The sequence below is a fragment of the Plodia interpunctella genome, chromosome 22 (genome assembly GCF_027563975.2).
Source record: "Plodia interpunctella isolate USDA-ARS_2022_Savannah chromosome 22, ilPloInte3.2, whole genome shotgun sequence".
Lineage (NCBI taxonomy): Eukaryota > Metazoa > Arthropoda > Insecta > Lepidoptera > Pyralidae > Plodia > Plodia interpunctella.
In genome coordinates this window covers 1846266-1869177 of record NC_071315.1, presented here as the reverse complement: position 1 = coordinate 1869177, position 22912 = coordinate 1846266, and the positions used below count along the sequence as shown (strand labels likewise).

The 22912-nt window shown below is 33.7% G+C and overlaps 1 protein-coding gene and 1 pseudogene across 10 annotated transcripts in view; one reads left to right on the top strand and one right to left on the bottom strand.

The window, feature by feature from the left end:
- Positions 1-1451: 1451 nt before the first annotated feature.
- Positions 1452-22912, bottom strand: part of LOC128679690 (KH domain-containing, RNA-binding, signal transduction-associated protein 2-like) — a 172490-nt gene continuing 151029 nt past the window's right edge. For 2 of the 10 annotated variants that reach the window (XM_053762086.2, XM_053762087.2), the window contains 6 exons: positions 21506-21652; positions 20726-20857; positions 17603-17699; positions 16750-16860; positions 6907-7063; positions 1458-5519 (listed from right to left, as the gene is read on the bottom strand). In XM_053762086.2, coding sequence (XP_053618061.1) covers positions 5447-5519; positions 6907-7063; positions 16750-16860; positions 17603-17699; positions 20726-20857; positions 21506-21652 — 717 coding nt within the window. In that variant the 3' untranslated portion in view covers positions 1458-5446. Of the gene's footprint in view, positions 5520-6899; positions 7074-16745; positions 16861-17602; positions 17700-20725; positions 20858-21505; positions 21653-22912 lie in introns of those variants that run through there. The other 8 variants (XM_053762085.2, XM_053762084.2, XR_008405774.2 and 5 more) reach the window with 7 other exon arrangements.
- Positions 7719-13697, top strand: LOC128679689 (uncharacterized; annotated as a pseudogene).

Here is a 22912-nt window from a genome sequence, read left to right as displayed (position 1 = left end):
GAAGATCGGTTCATCCGTTTGGGGGCTACGATGCCACAGACAGATACACAGATACAGAGACAGAGACGTTAAATTTATAACACCCCTCTTTTTGTAACATCGTGAGGAAACCTGCGCACTGGTTGATTCTTATTGTGTGTGAAATGGAGAAGGCAATGGCAAACCACTCCATTAATAATGCCAAGAAAGTTGTTGTGTGTGTTTCATTCCACGTAATGACCACGACCGTCAGCCATGTGGAATACGACTATGGAGTAGAATGCAACAAGACCTATCTGACGTAAGCACTAAAGATGTAGCAAAAATGACATTTTCTTTAAAATCTATAGCAACAAAACTCACAGAGACTCGAAAACAATACTGTGACACAAAATACGAAGTTTAAAGTTAAAGTTACTGCGCCGCAGGTCCATACTTTAGTATATTATAAGTTGTTTCTTGCTCCAGATTTATTTGTTTTGATAGTTCGACGACCTCCGTGGCTAATGGCCATCATGCTAGACACTGGAGGTCCCGGGTTCGATCTCCGGTCAAGACAAGATGGAAAATGAACTTTTTCAGGTTGACCCGCGTCTTTGATATTTATCTGTATATTATATGTTATACAATATAGTATCGTTGAGTTAGTATCCCATGACACAAGTCTCGAACTTACTTTGGGGCTAGCTCAATCTGTGTGATTTGTCTTTATATATTTATAAGTATAGATTATTTATATTTGTTAATACATTTTTGAAAGTTCAGTATTGCTTCAGATAGACCTAAGTATATTTCAAAAATCAGTTTTTAAAAGCAGTAGTTATTTATATCTAGTATTTACAATGACGTGCTCATAAAAGCGATCTCTCATCGAGTCGTTTCATTCGTTCTGAGTTTTTAAATAATGTTTAAAAGCATATATACGTATCAGAGTTAGAAAGAATTAGAACAAAACCTGCACATCTAGACTTAGTAAATTCAAAAAATTCCATCCTAAAAATATATATCGATAATTTGATAACAGCGACAACACTAATGTCGCAATGGACGTTGGGTTGCAAGTTATCGATATTAAGTTCCTTATTTCTATTTGTTTTTCCTCCAAGTTGGCAATATCGAATGAATAGTCAAACAATTTGCAAACTTTTTATTAGTTCCTCCTATGTGATTGTTGTGAGTGTTTTTGTTTTGTCAAATATTTGTTACAGCTATTATATATAACGTTCAACGGATTATCATTGATCATTAAAATGTTTATTTTTTACTAATACAATATTATAAAGTTATATATATATATATATATTGTTGCTAACACATAAAGACAGCAAGACAGCAAGCAGCCTTATCCAGCGAGCTAGTATCTGCCTTTTGCTTTACCTGTATCAAAAGAATCCTGTTTATTATTCATACAAACTTCGACCTGAGGGGTTGAAGTTTTCATTAAAGTAGTATTAAATCTTGAGTGTATATCTACACAAATCTTATTTGTCGTATCTGTTGTCTGATACGAGATGACTTTTTTGTGGTTATAAATGGGATATGAATAAAATATCATTGCTAGATTGTATGTTTATTTCCTACATTTGATCTCAGTGCACATTGCTATATTAACTAAAAATATAAGTCACTTAAGCAGTTTCTGAACACCTGATTATCAGAAGAAAATAATAATTCGTACATATCCCAGGAAAATAAATTTCAAATAATTATACAATCATATTGAAATGTATAACTCAAACATTCAGATAAATTACAAAGCATGTATCGTAATTCCACTTTGGAAGACTTAAATTACATTATTATCAACTATCAATAAATACAGGAAAAACAAACTTACTACAACACTGTCGAAAACTCAAATATATTAATTTAAGTCAGTATAACATTTCGTAAAATATAATTTACAGTATTTACAGATTTGAAATTATCAGATACAATTGGTGTTATCGCACTTTAATTATAATATGGAGATGAAAAATAAATTCAATAAATTAAACAACATTCGTCAGAAATTCTTTTAAACTATACATACGTAATCTTAATATATTATTGTGTATTATATAAGAGATATAGCAAAATTCATCTAACTAGATTATCACAAACAACAGACGAGGTTTCAAGCAATTAAAATATGTTTTAGTTAATTATCGTTTTATATTTAAATAATTTAATTCAAACTTATTTTAAAGTTACATATTTCATTACATTTTATCCAAAAGCGATACATTATTCGAAAACGTATAATTTAATATTTTTAATTATCATATTAAACTGATGTTTATTGATTTAATTTTCAAACATTTATATTAATACTAACTTTATTTTAATTTTGAACTGCTTGGACGTGCCTTTATTATTATATATACTTATTATTTTTTATTATATTAAAGTGTCTACAAATGGTTAGGGCCTACAATTAAAAATCTTTTTTATTATAATTTTAGGTAAGAATTTTAAAAAGTGTGTATCTAAATACAAATGCCTTAAATTTAAAACACAGAAATCACTTACTTATTTTCAAATTGATCTATTTATTTGATAAATTACATGTAAAGATCAAACTTGTATATTCTTGTTGTTGCAATATGTTTCAAATCATGAATTGTGCTGTGTGAATATATTTATATTTAATTGATTATAAAACCAAACCAAATATGTACTTTTAAAAAATAATATTCTTCCTGTATGATATTTCCAATTTCTTTTTTCAGTTTTTATTAAACGATTATTGTTTTTTCATTGTGAAGTTTCAGTTTCTCCTTGAAAGTTGTATAAAATTTTGAAAATATCTCACATAATGTTATGTAAGCAGTAAATTATATCCTAAAGACAGTTTTTATATATTTAGTAATATTTTATGAAACACCTTTATATTTAATTCGTCTGTATATATACTTAGTCACTAATATTGATATAATTATATATATACATACATTTCACTAAAAGGCATAGGATAATTTTTAATACACCATGGTCCTTTATTACTTATAATAAACATAATTTATAAACTTATTGGGATTTAATTTTTAAGTCTAAATAACATTTTTTTTTCAGGTCAAAATTTTCACCCATACATTTTTCATTAATGGAAAAAACCATTTCTATGACCAGATATTTAAATGATAAAGTTCCTATTTTTTATTTCCTATCACTTCTTTGCTCCCGTGGATGTTTACACGTCTTGTCTATTCTCAACAGCCTCTTCATTAATGGGAGGCTCTCAGAGCGTTTCGACCGCTGCGGCCGCGCTGTCGTTACGATCCGACAATTTTCTTTCGAGAAAGAAATCATTTCCAAAATCAATCATTAATTCAAATCATTTATTCAGAAATTAGACCTTCACAGGCACTTTTTCACGTCAATTTTTATATTAAATAGTTATTTCTCACAAGCTACAAACTACTGGCATTTCGGAACGATCATAAAATTGACATTACCACAGTACCGATTAATTATTTTAAAGACATATAGTAAAACTAATTATTTTAAAGACAGATAGTAGCCTTTCTTTGTTAAGATTTGAAAAATTGTAAGATAGTGCGGCCGCAACCGTCGTAACGCTTTGAGAACCACTAATGTGGCTTTTTAAGACTAGTATTCAAAATTCTTTATTCAATTTAGGATGATATATATCAGTTATTGACGTCAAAATCAATCAATCAATCAGTCCTTATGGCAGGATGCGAATGTAACCGTATGTTTGAACTGAGTCAACAATATATTCATGCTTGTTAGCCATGTTTACGTTTGCATATCACCTTAATTAATGCAGTACATTTGGTTTGATGCAAGTCTAAACATGGCCGTATTTGCACATAGTACAGTACCAGTCACAGTAGAACCACGGGTGAAAACAAACAATTAATTTGAAGTTCAGAAAACTGCCTGCACGTCGACTGAAAGAAGATTGAAATTTTTCTATATATGTATTTGTTATAAAATATAGTATCGTTGAGATAGTATCCCATAACACAAGTCACGAATTTACTTTCGGGCTAACTCAATCTGTGTGATTTGTGATTAATATTTATTTATATTTTATATCGTCGTATCGTTGTTTTTTCAGGATTGTAATTCGATATTTTTTTTTCGAAATCCTTAAAGAACTTTAATCTGGTCTATCATGTAGAAAGTAGAAAGAAATCAAATATGAATATCTCATAGTTTCCATTTTGTTTTCTTAAGTTAACTTTTCTTAAAACCCTTGGGCGGTCGAGACGATCGTAGTGAGATAGAAATATATAGAAATCTATCCTGTCGTTTGGAAAGTGTGAGGCAATAAAGAATATTACATACAAAATACGCGCAATACACATAACCATTTCCTTGCAGTCATGTAAATCCCTGTTAATACTACCAGCGGTAGTACTAACAGGGATTTACATGACAAAAAATGCAACATATACAGCAAATGTGGCGTAATGAGTGTGACTCCATTCTATGGGTAAAAATTTCAAATCTTCGAAAGATTTAAATTAAAAAATATATATAAGATAAAGTTAATAAAAAAAAACTAAGTAATGCACAGGTACAAATCAAATTAAGTTATTAAACTAATTACTAACTACTTTTTTAATTATTGACTCAACCTACTATATATATTGTTCATTCATTTATACTATACAGGGCGTCATACTTTAAACGTGATTAATTCTAATTAACGTCTTAATATTAGGTAATTCAATTGTTTGAAAATTTAAACTTATAATTAATATCTTATATAATTTTTATAATCATAAATCGTTGTTTACATATATAGATTTTCAAAACAAAGTTGGTGATTCTCAGAGCGTTTCGACCGATGCGAACACGCTGTCATGTTTCGTGGTAGGTCTTCAGATATGCTTGGTCCTATAACCCGATCAGATATTCAAGCGGATCAAAGAATAATGACATAAGGGGCTTTCCATTATTTAATTTGCATGGTTGAATAGTAACATCCTGTACTCAAATGTTATTTACAAAATAAAATCTACAACAAAATGTGGTGATTATGATTTTGCTTGACTAGACTTAGGTACTTGACTAGATGCGCAGCAAGACTTTCACCTTTTATACCCATTCGTTTGAGTACTTACACTTACACCATGTACCGTGGAGTGAGCACGAATATTTCCGAGAACATAATCGTATCGCCATCTAAATAATTCGAACAGAGGACGAAGTACGGATTTGCCTTTCACTTTTCACTGTCGAGTCGATTCGCAGTGAGACGGGGCGAACCAATCACATTGCGGTGTGGTTGTCGTTGCGTCACAATGGCGCACTGTGATTGGTTCGCTGCGTCTCACTGCGAATCGACTCGGTGGTGAGAAGTGAAATGCTCACACTTCGCCCTCAGTTCCATTTACATAAGCACTGTTCATTCGACTAGACACAGTTGAGATATTTTAATATATAAACATACATATATTTTCACATCTTTACCCTATGGTTGAGTAGTAACACCCTGTCGATGTCCTGGTTATTACGCTAGATTGATGTTGACCCCCACTCCAGTGACGAATTCGTCTCGTATGAGAGGCAAGAGGGCAGTGTGTCTGTGGAGGAAGATAAATATTGAGTTTTTTTAATCAAACTACCAGGAGGAACTGATCAGCTCGATCTCTTATTAAAAGTTGGTTAATTATACACATATATTTTTTTCTTTTCATCAGCACTCGATCACAATCATAATATGTTTCAGTATACCTTTTCACTATGTACTTTATTGTGTACTTACATTGTTATATGACTGATGAAAACTGTTACATAAATTTATATTAGCAAAAATACTAACTACCAGTTCGTTAAAAAATGGTAAGACCTTCTGGCATGATAGGTACCAACACTGTTTGAATGAGTTTCTTTCGGCATTTCTTCTCAGCAGTGGTCGTTCCGAAATGCTAGTAGTTTGTAGCTTTGGTAAATATAATTTAATTTTGAATATGACGTGAAAAAGTGCCTGTGAAGGCCTAATTTCTGAATAAATGATTTGATTTTGATTGATTGTCAAAGGGCGTGAAAAGATTTATTCAGGGTCGGCAAAGCGCACGTGATGCCCTTGGTGTTGCAGGCGTCCATAGGCTGAGGTGACCGCTTTCCATCAGGTGGGACGCATGCCTATTTGCCTACTTAGTAGTATATAAAAAAATCAATCAATTGCTGAAGACGATGTAGTCGGTTGATATTGTTTTTTTTAATTCTGTAAAATGAATCAAAAGTTCAGTTACGATGTTTACTTCGACCATTTGTGGATGTTTCCCGCCCTAGTATATGACTACTAGTACATATCACCGTTAAAATGTTATTTCTATAAATTTCTAGAAATAAAGTTTCCTACTTACACATGCGGCTCTTTGAGTGTTAAACAAGTATCTTTCAGTATCAAGTAGATAAAGCGTCGCAGCCCAGGATCCTTTTTCCTATTTTTTCTTCTACATATCTTGTTTATTGGACATTACATTTTGCTTTAAATGTTTCTAGAAATTAGGGCCCGGCCCCATTGCTTCGTCGCGTTCGTTGCGTTGATTTTCATCGACAGATCAACGTTCTGCGTTGATCTGTCAATGCGCAGAAATTGTATGTAAAGTACACAACGATCAACAAAGGAGCATAACGGAGCAATGGTACCGAGCCTTGAGTTAACGCACAACTTACTCATGCGGCACGTTTAATGTCGAGGCGTGCTTATGCGAGGCTGCGCGTGCGCCGGCTAGCAGCATCGTAACATGGCTTAATTTCAATTACTGCCTAGGATTTTTCTTATTCCAGTACTGCTGAGTAAAAGCCTCCCGCAACATCCTCCAGTATTCCTATCCTTGGTGTATTCTTGCCATTTTTTATCGAATTTTTTTCGATGTCATCCGAAGAACGTGTTTTTGAAATTGACATAACAGACCACAATTATGCAAAATATTTCTGGAAACAAGTTAAAGTACATCTTACTCATGCGGCACGTTCCATGCCGGGGCGTGCTTGTGCGTGGCTGCGCGTGCGCGGGCCAGCAGAGTCATGACGGCGCGTTTAGTCGGCGACATGGCGGCTCGCGCACCGCCCAGCAACGGCCGCTTGCGGGCTGTGCTCGCAGCCGCCCCACCCGCACCTACCACACGCTATGTCTACATTATTGTGGAAGATACATTTTCCTGCATAAATACATGCATTTTGTAATGTCAAATTTTAGCTTCCTACGCCCGGTGGTTTCGGCTGTACGTTGTCTGTCAGTTAGTAACGGTAGAGTTTTATATACAGGGTTATTGGTATGTAACGCATAACCTTCCAAAGGCGCATAAGGTACATAGAGACTAACATCGTTTGTTCTACGACTTTTGCCTAAACGTAATAAACACAAAAAAAATATTGTTTTATTTTTTGTTTTGATGTCGTTTCTGTAAAACGTTACCTCTATGTTCGATTCCGCTACATAACGCTATTGTACTGTCTAGTATTGCTTGGCTATTACATAGATATGATATGTGTAGAATCGCAAATTAGATCGTATTTTTTTATATAAAAAAAATCAACTTATCCCGAAAAGTCGTAGAATAAAAGTTGCTTGTTTTGATGTACCCAAGTAGCCTTTAGGAGGTTTTTAAGTTTGATACCAGTAACCCTGTATATGATAGTAGGCGTATAAGGGTAAGTAAAGTTGCAGTGAATACCGTGCACGTCTGTAAAAGATGTTAACATTAGAACTCGACTTAATATTTCATGTAAAAATGTAATGCCTATATTTGTATTGTGAGGTTAGACTAAGTACCTATTTAATCTTCTATTATGTTAATCTTTGTACCACCTATATAATTGTGTTATTCCTTCAAATATAGTAGTATTATTCGAGCATTCACTCGTTTCATTTACCTGACTACGTCACACCCTTATATGGCGACCCTGCCTATGGAATCTTCCACCGCGCCGCGAATTTGAGACGTTACTCGTGTAATCGTTAATAAGGACAATGGAAAAGTACCAGTTCTATCTTTGTTTCGGACTAAACGCTAGTGTACACGTGAATAAAAAATTTCACAAAAATAATGGGCTCCCCACAGTCTAAAGAAGAAACCCTGGTCATCCAGAATGCTGCGGCTGGCGATAATAAAGCAACTACAGAACAAATTCGCTTTCATATGAGCACCACAAATATTATCCTGTGTGTTATCCTGTTAATTATACTGTGTGGCGTGCTGTTCTTCATATATCGACTATATAGAAAATGCCATAGAAAATGGATTGTTAAGGAGATAAATCGGGCGACTATAAGAAGATCACTTTTCCGGCGACAGTTGGAAGACCTTAACCCACCCCAAAAAATCTATTCAAAAGAAATGGTGTAAAAAATAAATAAAAATAAAAGTGCATAAATATATTTCAAAAGTGAAAATTTATTATATAAAAATAAATATTAAAAAAAAAAAAAAAAAAGTGAAAATAATAAAATACAATAATCTACTTAAAAAAAAAAAAAAAAGTATCTTAAATATATAATCAAATATCCTAATAATAATTTTATGTACGAGATATAGGTCACCGGTAAGGAATGCAGCGACTTTCCATATACGGACGGACGGATGATGCACTGTGACTGAACTTTGGACTTGATAGTGTTAATTGTAATCGCGATTATATTTTAAAGTCTATTTTTATTTATTTTTTAATGTGTTATGTTCTTTATGTGCACAGGTACAAGAATATTTTACTCTACGTTATGGTGGTAAGTGACTAATGGAAACTATTATATCATTGTATGAGGAATTAAAGAAAATTAGAGTATATTTAATTAAATTAGGAGCCAGTCGAAGAACGGAAAAAGTGTTAGTAAACAAATTAAATGAGATTAATGCAATCTATGAGAAATATGAGACGTGGCTGATAGGTTTTGAAGAAAATACTTAAGAGAAAATATTATAGTTCGGATGATATTATATTAATCAAAAATTATTGTAGTCGATTTTTAGAGTTACATGAAAATATTTTAGTGTTGTGTAATAGTGATAAGCCGAAGTCATCGTTCAACATGAATTCTTTTGATTTAAAAACGGCGTTAAATCTTTTACCTATTATGACAAATGAGGAGTCGAATACAAAACAGTTGATTGATAACATTGAATATTATAATACTTTATTGAAAGAAGATACATGTAAACAAAATTTAATTAATTTCGTATTAAAAAGTAGGCTTTCTCCTGAAGCTAAGTTAAAATTAAAATCAAAATATGAATCAGTTAATGAGTTAATTATTGATATGAGAAATGTATTATTGTGTAAGAAAGCTGCAACGGCAATACAAAATAAATTACAAAAAATTAGACAAAATGACTTGTCAATTGCTGACTATGGTAAAGAAATAACGGAACTATTTGTTGATTTAACGATAACGCAAGCTGACGGGAATGATCAATGCTATAAAATATTAAAACCTATTAATGAAAAAATGGCTGTTAAGCAATTTGCTGACGGCTTGCGTAATCGTCGACTTAGTACGATTATTTCTGCCAGGAATTATAGTTCACTTAAAGATGCTGTACAGGCAGCCCAAGATGAAGAAGTATCAATTCCTTCAACATCTGGAGAAATCATGGGTATGTACAAGAAACCATACCATAATAAATATTTCAACAATGGTTCAAATTATTATAGAAGCTGGCGTGGAGGACGTTGCCGCTATCCTGTACATAGAGGAAGAGCTCGAGGACAGCAAGCAGCTCATCTAGCTTCTCGAGGACAAGGGTCACGAGGTCAGTACACGCGAGGAAGTAGCGGAGGTCCACAGCAGAGAGGTAAATTTTTTAATTCAACTAGAGGAAATCAAGGGATGCGTAATAATCGTAATATTCATTTAATGCATGATAATGATAATAATAATTTCGAAAAATTTGAAGAGTCAGAACTTTCTTTGAATCAGTTTTTTCGTGAGGAATAGTGAAAAATTTATTTTAGCCAGTGATAGTAATTGTTATATTTCTTTACTTTCATCATCATGTAATAATTATAACAAAAAATATTTTTTAGTAGATTCTGGAGCATCAATATCGGCATGTACGTATAAACATGCTATAGAATGTAACATTCCAATCCATAAGGAGAATGTAACAGTCAACGGTTTAGGTGGAAGTGTACAAGCAATAGGATACTTATTTTTACCATTAACTTTTAATAATGAAACATTCAATCATAAGTTTTTTGTTTTTCAAAATTTACCAATTAAAGGAAGTGGAATTTTAGGCCGTGATTTTTTAAATAGATGCAAAGCTCAATTAGACTTCAGTAAAAATACTTTGACATTATTTATTAATTCGAAAATTACTTTACCTTTAATAAATACATGTAATGTTATTTTTGAGATCCCAGCTAGAAGCGAGTCAATACATTTTATACATACGGACATTAATGAAGATTGTGTCATATTATCTCAAGAAATAAAACATGGTATATTTTTAGCAAGTTCCATATGTTCACCAAAAGATGGATTGATTCCTGTTAGAATACTTAATGTTACTGAAAATGATGTTCAACTCACAGAAATAAATCCAAAAATTGATAAAGTTAGTAACTATAATATTTGTGAATTTGAAAAGTCAACGACCGATTCAAATAGAGTGAAAAAACTTTTCTCATTAATGAAATTGCAACATTTAAATATTGAGGAACAAAAAACTATTGAGAACATTTGCGCTAAATATTCAGATATATTTTACCTCCCTGGTGATAAATTAAGTACTACTGATGTATACACACATACTATTTCTGTCAAACCTAATACAAATCCAATCTTTTCAAAACAATATCGTTTGCCATACTCTCAAAAGGACGAAATTAAACGCCAAATTGATAAAATGTTAGAGGAAGGGATAATTGAACCTAGCAAGAGCGATTGGTCTAGTCCAATACTGTTAGTACCTAAAAAATCAGATTCAACAGGAGACAAAAAATGGAGGCTTGTCGTAGATTATAGGAAATTGAATAATCAGATTGAAGACGATAAATTCCCACTACCAGATATTACTGAAATTCTGGACTCGTTGTCAGGTAGCATTTATTTCACACATTTAGACTTGCATCAAGGATACTATAATGTTAATTTAGATGAAAACAGTAGAAAATTTACAGCTTTCCATTCAGGACAGTATCAGATGACACGTATGCCAATGGGACTTAAAACTAGCCCAAGTTCATTTTCCAGAATGATTACATTGGCAATGGCTGGTCTAAATTATGAAAAATGTCTAATTTATTTAGATGACTTAATTGTTTTTGGCCGTAATTTAACAATTCATAATAAAAATTTACAAGATGTTTTTGAAAGATTACGTCAGGTCAATTTAAAATTGAACCCAGTAAAATGCGATTTTCTTAAAAAAGAAATTTTGTATTTAGGTCATGTGATTTCTAATGAAGGTATAATGCCGGATCCTGCAAAAATATCTGCAGTACAAAATTATCCAGTTCCTACAAATTCAGACGAAGTAAAAAGATTTGTAGCTTTCACGAATTACTATAGAAAATTCATACCAAAATTTGCAGAAATCGCATATCCTTTAAATAAATTAACTAGAAAAGGCGTACCATTTGAATGGAATACCGAAAGTCAAAACTCTTTTGAAAAACTAAAAGAACTACTAATAAGCCCACCTGTGTTACAGTATCCCGATTTTTCGGAACAAAATAAATTTATAGTACAAACTGATGCTTCAAATAATGCTATAGGAGCAATTTTATCAAACAAAAATGGACGACCAATAGCTTATGCTAGTAGGAGCTTAAATAAAGGTGAAAAGAATTATCCAGTGATAGAAAAAGAATTGCTAGCAATAGTATGGGCTGTGAAGTATTTTCGTCCATATTTATATGGACGCCCATTTAAAATACTGACAGACCATAAACCACTAGTATACTTGTTCAATATGAGAGATCCTTCGAGTAGGCTCATGAAATTTAGAATCATATTAGAGGAATATAATTTTGAAGTAGAATATGTTAAAGGTTCTGAAAATGCAGCTGCAGATGCATTGTCTAGAATCACATTAAATGATTTAAAAGAAATGCACGAAAGTGTTATTAATGTTATGACAAGAGCGGGCGCAAGAAAATTAAATAAACTAGATTCATCGGTAGATATGGATGCTTTAGACTTGAGGCCTGATCAACCAAAGGTCGTAAGTACCCATATAAGACCGAAAGAATCAGTAGAATTAAAACTTATTGATATTAAGGGACTAAAACAATTTAAAAAAGAGGGAATTATCACAAAAGAAAATAAAATATTATGCTATATTGAAAGTAAAAGAACAATTTATGTGAAATTTCTAGATTCTCAATCACAAATGACGCGAGGCGAATTTGTGAGAGATTTAGATAATTTTTGTAATTTATTAAAGTTAGAAGAAATATACATATTAAAGAGTAAAGATAATGAAATTTTTATAGAAAAATTATTAGATAAAATAAAAAACGATAAGAATAGGTCCGGACCGCGTATATGTATTTTAAGTAATGTAAAAAGAATTGAGAATAAACATGATAGAAAAATAATTTTAAATGATTTTCATCTCTTGCCTAGCAGTGGCCATGCTGGTATGAGAAGAATGTCAAACAACATAAAGAAATATTATTTCTGGCCTGGTATTGATAAAGATGTTAGAGAATTTGTAAAACGTTGCGACAGTTGTCAACGTCAAAAACATTCAATACCAAAGAAAGAACCAATGGAAATTACTAGTACAGCGCATACTGCATTTGAAAAAGTATTCTTAGATCTTGTTGGTCCTTTGGAAAGAGATAATGATAATTATTCTTATATACTAACGTGTCAATGCGAACTGACAAAATATGTAGAAGGTTATCCCTTAATTTCCAAAAAAGCTGATGAAGTAGCAAGATCGTTTGTTAATAATTTTATTCTCAGGTATGGTGTGCCAAAATGTATAGCTACAGATAGAGGGAAGGAGTTTTTATCAGAAATTTTTCAAGAGGTATGTAAATTATTAAATATTAAACAACTCAACTCAACAGCCCACCATCACGAGTCCATAGGAGCTCTGGAAGTCACTCACAAACATTTGAATGCGTTTCTACGTATTCAAACAGAGAATCACCCGGAGATGTGGAGTAAGTGGATTCCTTTTTGGTGTTTCTCTTACAATACAGGAGTTCATACTGAAACAGATTTCACCCCGTACGAGTTGGTGTTTGGTAAGAAATGTTCTCTCCCTAGTAATCTGACAAATGATGTAGAACCTCTTTATAATTATGAGAGCTATCCACATGAATTGAAATACCGTTTGCAACTTTCTCAAAAAGAGGCTAGAAATAATTTGTTAAGAAGTAAGATAAATAGAAAGTATGTGTATGACAAAAATATTAATCCTGTAAGCTATAAGGAAAATGATTTAATTTTAGTAAAAAATAATACACCTAGTAATAAATTAGATAATATATATTTAGGCCCTTATAAAGTTATTAAGGACATACCACCAAACGTAGAGATAATAAATAAGTATGGTAAAATAGACATTGTACATAAAAACCGTACAAAACCTTATTATAAAACGTAAAAAATAGATTATATTTTATCAATTTGACTGTAAAAAAAAATATATTATATAAATTCATTTTTTTTTTTCAATAAGTGCGGTGATGTGAGGTTAGACTAAGTACCTATTTAATCTTCTATTATGTTAATCTTTGTACCACCTATATAATTGTGTTATTCCTTCAAATATAGTAGTATTATTCGAGCATTCACTCGTTTCATTTACCTGACTACGTCACACCCTTATAGTATTGTTTATGTGACAATCATCATCAATACATATAATAAAATTGAAGAAAGGCCAAATTTGTACATTGGATATATTTTTTTAATTCTTCATGGAATATACTTAGTTACCGATATAGATGACGAAAATATAGTTTTGGAAATTTTTGTCCGTCTGTCTGTCTGTCTGAACGCGCATCACTCGAAATCTACTGGACCGATTTGCTTGAAATTTGGTATATTATATACCGGGTTAATATCTTAGATACATTTCATACAGGTAAATGGTTAGGTTCCCGTAGGATAATTGAAAAACTAATTATGAGTCAAAATGCCCCGGAATCCCGGGTTAACATCTTAATAGACATTTCATCCCGGAAAATGAGGAGGGTCCAGAATATAAACAATTCTTTTTATCGATGAAATGCTGGACTGCAACACTGGAGGTCCTGTGTTCGATTTCCAGTTAGGTCAAGATGGAAAATCATCTTTTTCAGATTGACCTGGGTCTATTTAATATGTTATAAAATATAGTATCGTTGAGTTAGTATCCCATAACACAAGTTTCGAACTTACTTTGTGGCTAGCTCAATCTGTGTGATTTATCCCTATATATTTATTCGTTTAAACAAAAAATCGTATAACTCTAGTCTTGAAGCACATAACCTCTAAGATGAAAGTAATAAGTGTTATTTTTGCCTATTGCGATATAATATTTTGTTAGTTCCCGTCTAACGATGTTCATTTGTCATCATGATTGGTAACTCAGATTAGGAGTTATATGGAAACTGTTGAAACCCATCAACCATATATATGTACACAAGTACATAACACATCGTTTCTGTTGATGACTTCTTAATAAAAGTTGTTTTAATATTGTTTTCTACGATGGTCGAGTTTATTTTTTTAAATGGACTCTCCAACCAACTTCAAATGTTCGTATAATGATCCTGCAGTATTGTTACAGTCTATGAATTATCACGATAGTTTTAAATATATCTATTTTATCTGGACCATACATATTTTTTAAAATTTTCGGACCTTGTCATTATACCAGATTGCAGTTTTAGTTACTCCCATACTTTCAGTTCATAACACCTTTACGTCGAACCACCATTAACAATTGGCACAGAAATGATTCTGTCTTATACGGTTTAAAACATTACGATATTTTATTCCATTTATAATTATTTGAGTTTGAAAAATTATATCCCGTAGATTTTCTCGACAGAGGTCTTATTTGGTATGGTCCGTGTTATAAGATGTATAGAGATGTATAATATTCTTTGTGCAAAAGCTTGCGTTCGAATTTCGTATGAATAAAAAATAATAAAAAACAAAAGGCGTTTAGATTTAACCTTTTAAAGCATGATTTTAGATAAAAAATATAATTATATTAGAGATTATTACATTTATTTTTATTTATAAAATTTGTTTAATATTCGTTATCGTAATAAAATGAAAACTTTTACGTTGGATAACTACGATCTAAAAAGAATGAAAAAAAAAACTCATGCCATACACCAATCGCGTTTCGCAAAAGAAAATTACCGGCCAGTGTTTTTGCAATTCGAATATTTGCAACTCCAAAAGGTTTTCAATTAGAGTAGTCCCAGACATTCCAATTACATGACAAAAGATGTCTCCCGCAAACGGAGCACGGCTCAACTGTTTATTGATTAAGACTGGACTTTTTCAGCACCAATATGCCCAGTTTCAGACCCCATAAATACCAAATCATTATCTCTGTCGTCTGAACGTTTTTCCAGTTTCCTCAGCCGTTGAGCGTCGGAGACTAGGACCCGCATTTATACTTTTTCGTCTCCACTTCGCACGGTCGTCGGCATCCCTAGTTGTCAGATCATTGTCACGCATATCATCCTTGACGACATCAAGCCAGCATTTTTTGAGTTTGCTATCTGCCAAGGCCGGGCGGGAGCGGCATAGGACAATTGTCTCCTACGTAATTATTTTTACGTTATTATTAATAAAAGTAAATGGAACAGAAGCAATTACGAAATTATAGCAACACAAAGAATTTGTAATGTTAAGTAATAAAACTTAATAAATTAGTTTAGAAGTAGAATATTGTAATTATCGTGCTTATTTAGAAGTCAGATCGAAACCAAATTGAAGTAAGATTGGAAGTATTTAATAAGTTTTAATGATTCTAGTATTTCATTGATCATAGTTTATGTTTTTTTTTATATGTATATATTTTTTTATATGATGTATATAATATTTAATCAACAACTAAATAATTTTGTGCTTAGCTTGTTAGTTAAAGTAATGTTATGTAAGGAAACAGATAGGAAATATTTTACGAAGACGTAAGAATCTTAGATTGTATTTTCAGTGTAGAGAGGAGTAGACCTAACCTAATTGGGGAAGTTTATCAATATTTTTTGCAATCTATCACAAAAAAATATTTTTATAAATCCAAAACTACATATTTACACATATATATGTTTTAGTTGCAACATCAGGTTACACTTCGCATGACATTGACGAACAATGACGCTTAAATTTGGGCTTAAATTTCATGCTTAGTTTGTTAATGTGCGACATACGCTGCGCATATGGTAGATATAAATTTACACCACGAAATGTAAATAAACTTTAATTAAAATCCAACAATTTTATACTTATTTTCATACTTAGTTCATTTATAAAGTGCAATCTATTGACCTGCGTTGCGGATATTAATAAACTAAAAAGCTTGTTTATTTATAAGTTTCAGAAAGGCTGTAAGTTCTAAGCATATCAAAAAAGTCAGTAATGTTAAGGGAAAAGTAAATATAATACTATATATATAATCAAATTAAAGTGAAACACCTTTGGGCATAAAGGAAATAATGGAGAAATAGATTGACGTAAAATTAAAAATTAATACCTTGGGTAAAACTCCTCCATCGCTGGCCATTTATCTCTATCCTGAGTTGCGCGTACGCTCGACAAATTTATATCAGTAAAAATAAACCCTAAATAGGCTTACGTTTCATGCTTAGTTCGTTAATAAAGTTCGACGTACCGACCTTGCGTCGCGAGCGCGTGCACCGCAGCAGGCTTCACACCTCGCAATGCTGGGTGCGCGTGGAGGACACCGCCGAGCACAGGGCTGCCCAGGCCCAGAAGATCCCCGCCACCTAAGGTTAGTTGTTAGTTTAAGCTTATATACTAAATAACTGGGTGTACGCTCAGTGACCACGGATCTTTGTAACAAGGTCCGAAACTTCTGGGAAATAGAAAAAGTATGTACCTGGTACTCGTATTTAGTATATAATTATGCAACGCGAAAGTTTAAAAGTAGTTTAAGCTCAGTTCAACAATATTAATATGGCAGAAATGTGTACGGGCTGAATACTAATATTGTCTTAATCTGTTAATGTTTGTTTATGTTTGTGTTTTAGTACTTAATGTTAATTTAGAAATATATTCCCATCGAAATGCAAGCAGTTGTGAATGAAAAATACCGCCAAAGATGGTAGCACCATACTAAGCCTAAGAGGCACCGCCACCAAATAGATATAATTAGATGTTAGTTTGAGCTTATTTCGTAATACTGGTTGAAATGAAACTTTTGATATTTGTAGCAGTTTCGAGATATTTGCTGTACAGTTTTATGACTAAATTAAAACTTAAACTAAACGTGTTTGCTGAAGTTATAATGTATATAACATTATAACTTAATGCGTTTAAGCACGGAAACAATAGTCTTCTAAAATTCATAAATAATAGGCTTAGTTTGTATTATTTGCAATACTGTTCTACATTATAATGCAATGCAATACATCACGGTACAAAATTCACGGTACAAAAATCGCTACCTCATGAACATTTTTAAATTCAGCTTAGTTCTTAACAAACCAAGCACAAAATTTAACTCACCTAGTATAGAATTCTGTGTTAATATGTGATGCGTTGGTGGTTGCTGTAGAACCCCGCCACCGACGAGCATGCCGTGTCCGGTGTGGCCGGCCGCCAACTGTTGAATACAATACAATTTTTTTTTTGAGATTTTTGTTATGGCGGGCGTAAATACAAAGATCCAATGTGTTGGTAAAGCAAATTATGAAAAAGTAGTAAAATGGTCTCTTTGAATGTTTTCCGGTTCCTTCCTCCACCACAGAACGTCGAAGCCCAGGGTCCGCGTTTCTACTTTATCTTCTCCACTTCGCTCGGTTTTAGGAATAGTACCGAAAATGTAGCGTATTTAATCAAGAATAAGAAAAAATCTAGATATTATCTTACTGACTTTGTGTGGCGACTATGTAACACATGGCTTTAGAGTAAAGCCATATGTTGAATCATCCTTACATATTATAAAGCAAAGTCCACTGCCGCGTCTGTCTGTTTGTTTGTTCGCAACAAACTCAAAATCTCTTGCATGGATTTTGATGCCGTTTTCACCAATAGATAGTGTGATTCCAGAGTGTATAATTTATTATATTTTTACACGAGCGAAGCCGGGGCAGGCCGCTAGATTAGCATTAAAAGATGGCAAGCCCACTAAGAGACACATAGCTACAGAATGGAATCATTAAAAATATGGAAGCATTGCATTTCCATTGAAGATAAAATGCACGGTTGAAAGTCAGGCGAATCTTTAACATTTCAAAGTAAAAGTGTAGCGCCTCCCTAGTGTGCTTGTTTTATATTTTTGTTTTAAACTTTTAAGTAGTTATATAATTTTAATTTTGTAAAGGTGTCCTCGGAAGACCAGCGTTGTGGTTATCACCGCAACATTCGTATGCTGAGAGGGAGCCTTTTTGGTATACACAAATACGCCCAAATTGTGAAATCCTGTATATAAATACTTAAGTTTGTGATATCAAATAAAATATTTTTCTTTCTTTCAAATTTTGACGCTAACCTCCGGATTCGCGGCAATAGAGAGGTACTAAAAAAGCCAACGGACATCTTGTTCCAATCGATCTAAAACGGTCCTCAGTGGTAACAGTCGTAAAGTTTTGATGACAGCTCGTAAACGTTTGGACGGGATAAGAAAGCCGTTGACACTATCATTCAGGTTTACTTTAGTGGGAGAGGTTTTTAGGTTAATTGTACTTAGTATGATAAAATAGACGTAATATATAATATTTGATATCGACTTGATTTTTTTTATTGTGTTGCACATGTTATACGAAGTTCATAAATTAGAATAATGTTCCAATGTGACCTGTTCCTAACTGAATGACCAATATTTTACCATGCACTTTCTATCTACATATATATTGAGTATATTACGTGTGTATAGTTAGTATTACAATACGTTTGCAAATTTTATATATCTCGTGCAATCTTTCAGACCACTACTTGCAAATTCAAATTCAAATCATTTATTCAGAAATTAGACCTTCACAGGCACTTTTTCTCGTCAATCTTTATATTTATAGTTATTTCCCACAAGCTACAAACTACTGGCATTTCGGAACGACCACTGCTGAGAAGAAATGCCGAAAGAAACTCATTTGAACAGTGTTGGTCCCTATCATGCCAGATCGGCTTACCCTTATTGTTTCTTACAATGTTTTTTTTTCTTTCTAATAATATATAAAAGTAGTGCTTCGGGTGAAGGAAAACATCGTGAGGAAACCAGCACACTGGTTGACAATCAGCTATTGTGTGTAATGAAGAAGACAATTACTGACGACCTCGGTGGCGAAGTGGTAAAGTGCTTGCCTCTGAACCGAGAGGTCCCGGGTTCGATCCCCGGTCGGGTCATGATGGAAAATGATCTTTTTCTGATTGGCCCGGGTCTTGGATGTTTATCTATATATGTATTTGTTATAAAATATAGTATCGTTGAGTTAGTATCCCGTAACACAAGTCTCGAACTTACTTTGGGGCTAGCTCAATCGGTGTGATTTATCCTAATATATTTATTTATTTATTTATTTATTTATTATTTATTTAATTACCATTTCATTAACATTGCGAATTCGTTATGCGTGTTTCATTCAGAAGTGCATGTCTAGCGTAGATCGGAAAATTAGGTAGGAAATGAATGCTATATCGTTCGCGTCTGGACTTAGTAGAAGGGGAAAATCCAAGAAGTGCTGACTTGATGTCGTCAAGGATGATATGGTATGGTGCGAAGTGGAGACGCAAAAGTAGGGAAGCGGGCTCGGACGTTCAACGTTTGAGGAAGAAATCGTGTAAACGCTCAGGCGAAAGAGAGAGAGAACACTCATACTTGGTTTGCAAGAATACAGTGTAAAACATTCCACTATGACAGGAACCTGATGATTTATTTATTTAGCTAAATACAACGGTACACAATATGTATCCATTTAAGGTATTTAGTAAGAAAAAATAGGTAAATATTTCGTCAATCTCACAAAACTGCAAACAATTCCTGACAAGCATCTTCCAACCATCCACGAACACATCACACTCAGGTTCCTGGTTCAGGAATGATGAGCAGCGTGTCACGGGCTTTGCCGTTGTTTATCGCCTTGCCACCAAGGACTGACTGTTGATAGGCAGTTAGCCTATGGCTCAGTTAACAACAGCAACATTATCTAATAAGCTGCATAGTTTACCAAGACCTCGCAGAATAGATAAACTTAAGAAGAGCTGGCTTGATATTGTCTATGATGATTGCGTAATAGCCACCTGATCACTCTTCTTCTTTACAAGTCGAAATTGCAGTCAAAATCCTATATCATCATATCACGTCGGCGTAAGACGAAAGAGAAGAATTAATTCAGCCGAACTGGCATGGTTTCGATAGCTCAGTGCTCAAGAGCACTGTCCCGGATAGACAGGGTCGCGGAAACAGATTTTTTTCCACTCATTATTATTTTCAATATCATATAGTTCCTGGCCTATGAGCGGCGATAGAAACCGCTTCGTCATTAGCCTTATTGAGATCTTTCAATTTGTACACCTGGCTGGCCACTTAGGATCTTGAAGACAAAGAAAAAGCGAAAAGCGAATACAGAGATTCAAAGCTTTATAACTGAGAACAAAATCCTAAATATGTCAATATAAGAGAGAGACAGAGACCTGATGATGAGCAGCGAGGTGGTCGGGCGCGGGGGTGGGTGCGGGAGGGGAGAAGTCCCGTGCATTGCCGTGGTTGATCGCCATCCCGCCAGGGAGCGCCGCTGGTGCAGGAGACGGCTGGACTCCTGGTATCTGTTGGAAACAAAAAGATGTTGAGAAAAAATTATCACGTTTGTTTCAAATATTTATTCGAGACAATCAAGAGGCAATGTTTGTTACTCTTTCACGCAAAATCTACTGGACGGATTGTTATGAAATTTTGGCACATGGCAAAATGTAACATGAATAAACGAATAGGGTACTTTTTATACCGAAACTCATGGAAATTTCGGGATAAAAAGTAAAGGGAAGTTAATTAGTTTATTTGTTATAAAAAGGAAAGTTGTAGCCATGGGGCGCATCTAGTAGGTTCTATACTTATATATACCACTGAGCGAGTCAATTCCGAAATTTGTTTGTAATACGAGGCCCCTGACACGGCTTTATCTATAGGACCCTCATAGGAATGTAATAATAATTCATTTATTAGACAAGTTAAAAAACATCCGAATTTCAATATTCATTTCGCTACAACTTTTGAACGGCTGAAACGATTTTGATCAAACATATCTATAATAACCACCGCACCGCATAAAAATTGGCAATCGAATAAAATAAACGGCATCCAATACGGTTCACCCGTTGATGAGCCACGGTGTCACATACACAGACAGACACACTTTGCGGTCAAACTTATAACAGCCCTCTTTTCGCGTCGGGGCTTAAAAAGACGTAGCTCACCCTGTGTTTCTGCGTGTCTCTAAGAGGTAACGCCTCCTCACTTCCACTCCTAGAAGAGTCTGGTGGCGTCAGTCTCCTCTGCTCAGTCTGTGACGACAATATCTGCATCTCCAGCATCTGTTCCTGTCTGATGTCGTCATTGTAATCCTAGAATATAAATAACATTATTCGTTTCATCAAATATCGAGTGTGTTATTGCTAACACTGGTGTCAGATTTTATTCAAGTCACCTAAACGCATCTGACATGACTTTCGCAACTACTTACCGCCATCTAGTGGCAGGTAGTCGCATACACACTAGTGAACTAAACTGTCCACCAGTGTGCAGGTTTCCTCACGATGTTTTCCTTCACCGGAAGCAAGTGGTGGACTATGAATACCATGAGTCAGATTGGTATACAAACTCATATGGCAAGAGTAGGATACGAACCTGAGACCTTTTGATCCACATGCGGGCGTTTTAACTATTAAAACACCACCTCTTCAATCGCTTTAGTTAGTTTCAAGACATAGAGAATTATTAATAGAGTAGATCTTCATAGATGTTGTTTTTTCACTTCATATTTTTAAAAATGTCTCATTTTTCTACAAGCTTTCGTCGTCATTTAACGCCCGACAAAAAACCCATGCTCGTTCTGTGAACGGTTGAAGGGTTCCCTCAGCGGGCACCATCAGGTCATACATATAATAATAATGCATTGTCATGGAAACGGAAGCGACGTGGGAAATTTACAACTCTGTTGGTCGACTGGAATACAATTACAATGAATGATAAACCGCGAGTAACGCCACGGGTTGCAGATAGTGATCTATAAAATATTAGATTGGTTATAGTATTCTGCAAGGAAACAAACTACACATGGTAGGTAGCAATTTTGCTACATTTTAACCAATATTGGAACTTATAAAATAGGAAATTGAATCTTGCGAGTTTCGATGAAGTTATGTTACTCAAAATGGCTTGGTATAATATCCGATATCAAATTGAATATTTCAATTACATTGTAACCTGTATTCAGACTGAGCTGATTTGATCTGCATTCCCGATAGATCCCTAATACGTCCCTGTATATCATCCGCTCCAGGGAATCTGCCCCTTATCGCTAACGACTTAAGATCGAAACTTGCGGTTTAGATACGGGAATGGGATGCATTTAGGGTAATGCCTTAGTAAATGTGTGTTAAACGTTAGTTTTACGTTCGTTCTATCGAAGATAGAATTTTATTTGTTCTTAATGGATGGTATTTTGTACGAATATCAATTTAGAATATGCCCAGGAATCGATAAAAACAGCTGACACAGTTACGTAAATAAAATAAATAAATATATTAGGACAAATCACACAGATTGAGCTAGCCCCAAAGTAAGTTGACCTCGGTGGCGCTGTGGTAAGATTCTTGCCACTG